This window comes from Astatotilapia calliptera, chromosome 1 (genome assembly GCF_900246225.1).
Source record: "Astatotilapia calliptera chromosome 1, fAstCal1.2, whole genome shotgun sequence".
Taxonomy (NCBI): domain Eukaryota; kingdom Metazoa; phylum Chordata; class Actinopteri; order Cichliformes; family Cichlidae; genus Astatotilapia; species Astatotilapia calliptera.
This window is the reverse complement of record NC_039302.1, coordinates 25,629,581-25,638,149: the sequence shown is the minus strand read 5'-3', so window position 1 is coordinate 25,638,149 and position 8,569 is coordinate 25,629,581. Positions and strand designations below refer to the sequence as shown.

The window sequence follows — 8,569 nt, the reverse complement described above, 5'->3', positions numbered from 1 at the left end:
ACAAAAGGACCCCCTGATGATCCTCTAATCGCCTGAGCCAAGGTGTGAAACTGGGTGTGGGTCCCAATCAGTCCCGGTTGGGTGAGTTCATTGTGAAACCTGGCCCCACCTTATCATGCGAATTCCTGAGATCAGGTGGCCCAGGATGTGAGTGGGCGTTAAGGCGTCTGGGAAGGGATCTCAAAACTGGATTATAGATGGCAGAGAGTTGGTGTCGTAAACCACCACCTCTGTTCAAAGATGGTCGCTCACAGTGGACATAGATGGCTTCTTTCACTCCTCTTTCTTTGGTTTGAAAGAGGAGTGAAAGAAGCCATCTGGCTCAAGCGATTAGAGGATCATCAGGGGGTCCTTTTGTCCCTCTGTGGGGGGTCACTCCCACTAGGTTTATATCTGGGACTCTCCACCATTTGACCTTAGAACTGAAGAAGCTTCTCGGATGAGAGGTGAAACGTCTTCAAGTAACTTAAAGAAGTCCAGACGCTTTTCTTTGCAAGCTCCTTTGACTAATTGTTTACCTACTGACAAACATTTCAAGTTCAACTAAATGAAAAAACAATTTGTGGTAACCTGAATATGATTAAAAATAATTAACAAAACTTTTTGTAATGATGTTAAAATCAGCCCAACTTTTATTTTCAAACACAACCAAGTATAACAGCCAACATACTGGACACTGTTCTGCTGAACAACACTGTTATATCACTGTTATAATCTCACAATGAAACAAAGTCTCAGATGTAATTATTCTGAAAATAAGTTTAGGCCTACCACAAGTCTGTTTTGTACTTACATTACTTATATAATCAAAATAAAATATTTATTGTTCTGTCACAAGTGCAGTCTCTGATTTAAACAACACATTTGTTTTTCATTCCAACACATGAGCTGGAATGTTGTAATGTTTTAAGGATGCTTGTTTCCAGTCCAGGCATTACTGCCTGAATGACTATCATGGATCGATGTGATCCAAATGTAGGTGCAGAAGAAAGTCTTTAACTTCCCTTAAGTACAGTGGCAGTGGATGTGGGTTGGAGATGCAATGAGCTTGAACCTGCAGGCGACCATCTTCACTGACCACACTATCTGTGACGGAGGACTCATCTCTCCTGGTGTCCTGCAAGCAAACAATCATATTTTTTGGAACATGAACTTAATTGCTTTCTTAAAACATTTTTTATGTGTAATGCTGAAATATCTACTTCATTTATCAAAATATCACATATTTGCAAAAGTGCTTCCACGTTTTCGGAGAGCTCTGTTATCCACCAGCAGCTGACCGGGAGGTCAAGGCTCGATAGAGTCTGGGAGCACAGCTAACTTCTGGCTATTCTTTTCAACCCCCCTGCACTCTTTTGCTACTCAGGTTAAACATGATATATAGTTAGTTAGTTAGTTAGTTAGTTAGTTAGTTAGTTAGTTAGTTAGTTAGTTGGTTATGGCTATGGATTGAAAATACCCCCACCCCTAACGGCTGCACCTCCCAAAGAATTTTGTCTGGGCTCTTATCTCACTTTTTTTTATTTCAAACAATCAACAGAAAATTTCACCGACACAGTTTTATGTAAGGTTTTTAAGGCTGTTGTGTTAATTTTTAAGTAACATGACCCCAGCGGCAGCAGCAACGCTAGGCTAACACTAACTAGCTAGCAAGATTATAAACCTGGTGCTAAACTAAGAGAAGCCGCAAAATCAGTTTGAATAAGAGTAAACATTTACTCACCAAGTCAGTGTATCAGGTAAAGATTCACAGCAATGACAATAATCTCTTGAGCTGACGCTTCTCCAGGTTTGTTCAACATATCCCATAACAAATGCTGGCACCATGAACATGTGGACTGATCCGAGAGGGAGGAGGAGGTAGTCATGTGGCATTTTCAAAACACATTTTTCATCCTTCCGCCCTGAGAAGCAAAACTTCCAGCTTACTTAGTTTTTCTAAGTTTAGACAACTCAAATAAATTGAGTTTATCAGCATTTTTGCATAAAAAGTACTGGTAACTTATTTAAATCGAGTTCTAATAACAAATTGATAAAAAATTGAGTTCAGCCCATTTAATATTTTTAATTAAACACAATATTACATTTTACAGTGTGCCATGATCTAAAGAAACCCAAGAACAACTGAGATTTGCATTGTGGGCTACTTTTTGTGAAAACTTTTGAATTTATCAGTGAGAGAATAAAAATCCTCGTCTCAATCATGTTTAATATCTAAGCAATAATATCTTCAATAAAAGGACTGAATAAATTCCTTGAGGAAGATTGCTGAAACTATCAGAATGGAAGTGAGGGAATTAATCAAGAGGGAAAAACTAGAGAGACAACTATGTTTGCATCTGCAAAAAAAAAAAAAAAAAAAGACCACATAAAAGAGTGGGCACCAAGAGGGAATGTAACCAGGATTTTATTTTAACTTCAAACACTGGCTTCCTCTAGTTCTTGCAGCTTTTGGAGTACCTACCGAATACAAAGGAAATGTTTAAAACGCTTTAAGGAGAATTTGAACCTTTGCCGCAGACACAGTTATAATCTGCTAACACAAAAACGCACTGGCATATGAACTCAGTAACCCTGAGACCCAGAACTTATGACCACGTTTCAGACAAATACAAGGGGGAGGGGGTTTAGGATCTGACTGAGTGAGTTTTCACCAACAAAATTTAGAACAGTTTGTGAGAAAGTAAGAGTATTTACTGCAGTGAGAACTTTCAGTTTGACAGATTGGCAGACACTTTCATTCACTGAAACTCCAGAAACAGTCCCTTACTCCCATAAGCCTTTACTGAAATACTTGGAAAATCAAAGTTTCAACTCTAGAGTGTTATTGGCTTTTTCATTTTTATGTTGCAAACCCAGGACAGGAAAGTTACCAATATATGATTCATGGGTAGAGCTATGTTGAAAACAAATATTTACAGATATATATAGTTTAAAAAACATTGAAGCTACACAATTCAATAAAAGCTTAATAATTACTAAATAAGTAAAATGGAATAAAACTGCTGTATTAAAGCCTAAAAAAATCAGATTTAGGGCATTACATGTAACATTAAATATTGTAATTACATATGTACTTCTATTTAAAATCATGTTACATTTTGCAATTTAGCTGCCTTTAATTAAAAGACTTTTTTTTAGTTTTACAGCAAAGTCACCACGACACATCATTATAACTGAGATAGATAGATAGATAGATAGATAGATAGATAGATAGATAGATAGATAGATAGATAGATAGATAGATAGATAGATAGATAGATAGATAGATAGATAGATAGATAGATAGATAGATAGATAGATAGATAGATGCTGAAAAACTGTTATAAATTGTATTTAAGGATCGTGTTATTGTTGATCTTCCAGCCTGTAGATGGCGATAACGGCTTCTGTCCCCAGTTCCCCGAATCATGTGACTTCCACCAAAACAAAGCTACCAGCCAGCTGACGGTGAAAGTACAGAGGTCAGAGGCTGAAACTTTTTAGACTGAATGAAACCGCTGCTGGTTTAGGATGAACACGACACTGAAGCACTGGAAAGAGGCGGCCACTCTGATTTTAGCCGCAGGACGCGGGCGTGGTTTCACCCCGAGAGCACCGCTGACAGGGGAAAGCGACTCTGGACAGTCACATCTGCCCCACAGGTCCCTCTTTGATTACGACGTTTTGCTGCTTAAAAGAAGCGGTAAAAGCGGATTCATGCCCAATGCTTATGTGTTTCCTGGGGGAGTGGTGGACGCATCGGATTTTTCCAGTGAGTGGCTGGACATTTTCAGATCTTTCACTAACTCCCTGACTTTCGGGTTAAGAAGTGTCAAACAGCCTCTGGAGACCAGACCTCCAATCTTTGCTACAGACCGACTGAAACTAGGCTCTCCCATCCCGGGAGAAGTCGCCCTCCGGATCTGCGCGTTGAGGGAAACATTTGAGGAATCTGGCGTACTTCTGGTTGCTCCCAAAACAGAGGAGAAAAAAATGTTAAAAAGCATAAAGGACTTTGGTTACATTGAGCGCTACGGGGTGAATGATCTGTGCAGCAGTGAGCTCACCAAGTGGAGGGCTCTGGTTAACCAGAACCCCTCCAACTTTATCAGGATGTGTAGAGAGCTGCAAGTGTTGCCTAACATCTGGGCTTTACATGAGTGGAGCAACTGGCTGACTCCAGCAGGCCGATATGGGACGACGAGATTTGACACAGCTTTCTTCATCTGCTGCTTGCAGGAGATTCCGCATACGCTACAAGATGATAAGGAAATTGAGCGTTTTCAGGTGATTACATATATCCAGCCAGATTAATTTATATTCTTTATAGACGCATGAAACGCACACGTGACCATCAAAACCTGCTTACCAATTCATTAAAAAGGGGGTCAGTCATATAATCCAACAGTATCCCAACTAAAATCTGGGATCTGGTAGAGCAACTGACTCCTGAGCTACAGCCACTGAGGGGTGGCTCCTTTCTGATTTTTCTATCTCTTGGTATGGCCATATTATTTAGCAAAGATATAGTATAGCCATACTCAGCACAGATGTCCCTGTATACTATGCCAGGCACTTGGTTATAGGGTTCCATGTATCCCCTGCCTGCTAGCATCTTGCACGCTGCTGTTATGTGGTCATCTCAGGAGCATCTTTGCACAACTTGCACCGAGGGTCTTGCCTGGTGTGGTAGGACACAGCCTCTATCGACCTTTTGCTTATAGCTTACAGAAAACAAGAGATGTCAATTTATTCTTATTAGACAGACCTGCAGATCTTTTTGTCCACAGCCCATGCAATGCCAGGGGACAAAGTAAAGCAAAGAAATGCTCCAAATGTAACAGGAAATGAATTCGGAGAACAAAATTAAGACCTTTCAGTAATCACTGCTAAATACTTTATTGATCCCAGAAAGGAAATGATTGTGTTACAGCAGTGGGATAAGGAATAAAAGCAGCACAGTCTGCAGTAAATAAACAACCAAATGAATGTATAAGTGCCACAGGTGCACAGTAAGGGAATTATACTGTTAAATAGTGCAAAAATTTACATACACTACAATGATAACAAACAAAGAGTAAAACTGAAGCGAATGCAAGAGAATAGTGTAAATTGCATTTCCAAAAAAATTAATAAAAGTAAACATGAAAGGGTATAATACAAAAATGTGTGTTTTAGATCTTATTCCTGACAGGTATGTTCACCTGTGACAGAACAAAACCTTATTGTACAGTTTTATAGAGAAATATAGGATTGATTTCCACAATCATTCTTTATGGCAGTGTGTTTGAATCAGTCTGAAGGAGCTCTGCTGCCTCAGTAGTGCGGAGTGGAGTGGGTGAGATTGTCTGTGGTGGAGAGCAGTTTGTTCAGTGACCTCCTGTCCCTCACTAACGGAAACACCTCCAAATTCTTGATAGTGATGCTTACCGCCTTGTGAATCAGTTTCTTGACAATCATGATTTCTGTTTTACGACACAGAGTTCGTTTTTGTTTTTTTTAAAGAAGCACAGTTGGAAAATGTCATAGACCTAAGAAGTGGTTCGATACTTGCTCCTTTTTAAATTTTCCCAGTGCAGTCAACTTGCCTCTTAAATAATGTTCCTCATAAAAAAAAAGTGTGATCTCAGAAAATCACACTGTGAAGCTAGCATCTTCTCTGACCTCCCAAGATAAGAACTGATATCACCTGACACTGAACTTCTTTATACAATTCCTCTACCAATCATTAAAATCTTCCAGGGGCCACTGGTTACACAAGGATAAGTCAGTGTGAGTAATTCAAAAATGGGGTTTTGCAGCTGAAATTATACAGAAAATGTGGTAAAATTAGTTTCAGTGGGTAAATAACACTAGCTCTTTCAGGTGTCTTTGTACCAGCTGATTGATATTGTGTACCAAATCAAAGGTAAGATCACAGTGTTGCAGTTCTAAAACACTAACCCCATCTGTGTGTTTCAGTGGTCCACACCCTCAGAGATCTTGCAGAGCTACCAGGCACAGGAGTTGTGGATTGCGCCTCCACAGTTCTATGAACTCAGCCGCCTGTGCCACTTCCCTCTACTAAATGATCTCCACAACTTCGCCAGCCAGCGTGCCACAGCGGGCTGCGAGCAGTGGATGCCCGTTGTTGTATCAAATGATGAACATCATATATCGCTGCTGCCAGGTGCAGATTTTATCATTATCATTTAATGATTTACACCTATCTATGTTTAATCTTTCCTCTCTCTCTCTTGGACTACTTACTCATCCAGGTGATAAACTTTATCCAGTGGACAGCCCAAGAGACTCTGAAGCTGCAAAAAACACAGCCCCTCAATCAAAGGATCATCAGGATGCTTCCCCGCTCCACCGTATTGTCATATCAGATCCATACACTTTAAGGGTACAGATCACCATCACTCCAAAATACAAGCACGTCCTCCCTGTTGCACATTCAGCAGTGTCACATGACTCAAAAAGTCAGCTTTGACAACCCTGTGATCCTTGTCCTCCTGTGCCTATGAAATAAAAAGTCACAAAACCAGGCAAATTTACAGTCATATTTTTATATCGGTCTCAGTCATGTTGCTCTCATCACTGTATATTTTATTATGTTAATTTAAATGAGAAATTTTGCAGCACTTTGAGAGTTAATGTGTTTCAGATTGGCTTGTTTTGGGTAGAAATTCCTAGTACATGAAGCTGGAAGAGAAGAAGAAGACAAACATGGACAGAAGAGAAAGAACATTCAGTCTTCAGCTCAGGCCAAACTTTGCAGGACCTGCCAGACAGCTCATTTAAATAATGGCAGTAATCGTGTCTGTTTTTACAGTGTGTAGTTAGTTTTTACGTCAGGACAAAAAGCAACTTCAAAAATTGTATATGCAGTTTAAAGATTAGACAACTTTTTATTTGCACGGACCTGCCTGCACAGACACAGATGCATTAAGAGGTCAGATTTTTGTTCCAATAAAAATGTATATATAGTTATTGCAATCCAAAGACATGTTCTTCATGACTATACAGAGGACCAGAGTATCCTCAAACTTTGTCGCAGTTGTAGTGAAAGCTGAAGGCTGTGTTTGATCAGTTGTGCTTATTACTGGAAATATAGGTTGATTACAGCAATGCTGTTAATGAAATTTGTTAAATCTGATTAATTTAAACATAAAGGCTGCTGAAAAACACAAGTGTCTTGTGTGTGTTCATGGTTGTCCTTGTGTGGAGGATGCATAAGTAGAAGTTTTCCAGAACAGTGTCCTTCAGGACAAATTGAAGCCCTGTGAGAAATACTTTGTGCAAAATGGGCCACGCAGGATTTTTGCCAGTATAAATGAATTTATTATTGAGCATATTTGATCATTATTCATATTAACCTTTCAATAACGCTGCTTTAACCTGCCTTTTTGTGCTATATCTTATGATTATTTGTGATGGACATAAGTAATGAGCCAAATGGTTTGTCCTATTAAAATTAAGGCTCTCAATTCAGTTCAATCATCACAGTATAACACAAAGTCAGGTAAGTTTCAGGCATATTGTAGGGAACATAGACTGCTGTAAATCAGTTTCATCCATTTTGGTGCAAATCAACGTGATAACACATGCAGTGCTTCCTCTCCTTTGCTGTAATTTTTCAGTACCATTCTTGTCAATACTGGCAGCATGAAACAGTACCTGAAGCACATTCCTTTTGCACAGGTAGCCCAGCTCCTCCAGGATGGCATACCTGTTTATACTGTCTAAAAAATGTTTCCTGTATCTCCCAACTATCACCATCAAAAGTGTGGAAGAGCATCAATCCAGCAGCAGGATTAGTATCTGCTTGTTTGTATGAGAAAGAAACACTACCAGAGCTCTGGAAGTGTTTGTTCTGCTCTTTCAAATAGACTTCAAAAGGGCTACTCATGCATGTTTTTCTTATCAAACAGCCAGACACAGGCTCCATGAGGGTGGTGTGAGGTAGTTTGTTAAACTATCTGAGAAAACAGTTCATATTAACCAGGTTTTAAAGTAAAAGTCTGGATATGATTTGTCATGAAATCCAAGACATGACAAATTTTGTTTCTTGTGGAACATGAGCATCCAAAGATTTTTTTCTTTTAGCTTTCAGTGTTCACTTAACTGTATATTTGACATAACAACAAGCTTTGTACAGATACAAAATTAATTTCAGATAAAAGAGGCCAATGGTTGAATTCACCCCGAGAGTTCCAGTACATTATGCACCAGTCACCTTTTTAGAAAAGGTGCAATTCAGAGGTACACTTTCACTAATTCACACTCAAAATGTAAATAAAGTATATTACAACTTTATTTATAATGTTCTTTCTTCTGTAGTAAGAAAGAACCGAAAAACCACCTGTTTTTCGGGCCGGAAAACTGGTGGTGGCTCAACGTACCCATAGCCTTGTCTCACACATTTCTCCAGTACAGTATTTTAAGACAGGATTTTTTTTTCATAACTGTTTTTGGTATCGGCTCTCAAAAACACAAAGTGCACTTTAAATGTGACAGACCACCGTCTGCTGGACTGCTGAGACGACTAGAACAAGTGGGAAGAGGCTGAACCAGCACAAGAGATAGATCCAAATATGCTGTC

General features: G+C 39.3%; 1 protein-coding gene across 1 annotated transcript; it reads left to right on the top strand.

Annotated features, from left to right (window-relative positions):
• Positions 1-3,375: 3,375 nt before the first annotated feature.
• nudt19 (nudix (nucleoside diphosphate linked moiety X)-type motif 19) lies at positions 3,376-7,154 on the top strand. Its single transcript, XM_026171816.1, has 3 exons — positions 3,376-4,269; positions 5,944-6,151; positions 6,240-7,154. The coding sequence occupies exons 1-3, from the start codon at positions 3,514-3,516 to the stop codon at positions 6,455-6,457; spliced, it is 1,182 nt and encodes a 393-aa protein (XP_026027601.1). The 5' UTR covers positions 3,376-3,513; the 3' UTR covers positions 6,458-7,154.
• The last annotated feature ends 1,415 nt before the right edge of the window (positions 7,155-8,569 follow it).

What these genes read in the sequence shown, in the direction of transcription:
- nudt19 (XM_026171816.1), top strand. Translation starts at nt 3,514, where the DNA reads ATGAACACGACACTGAAGCACTGGAAAGAGGCGGCCACTCTGATTTTA. An exon ending in AGGAAATTGAGCGTTTTCAG is followed by an intron (nt 4,270 to 5,943) that starts GTGATTACATAT and finishes TGTGTGTTTCAG; the next exon opens with TGGTCCACACCCTCAGAGAT. An exon ending in TCATATATCGCTGCTGCCAG is followed by an intron (nt 6,152 to 6,239) that starts GTGCAGATTTTA and finishes TTACTCATCCAG; the next exon opens with GTGATAAACTTTATCCAGTG.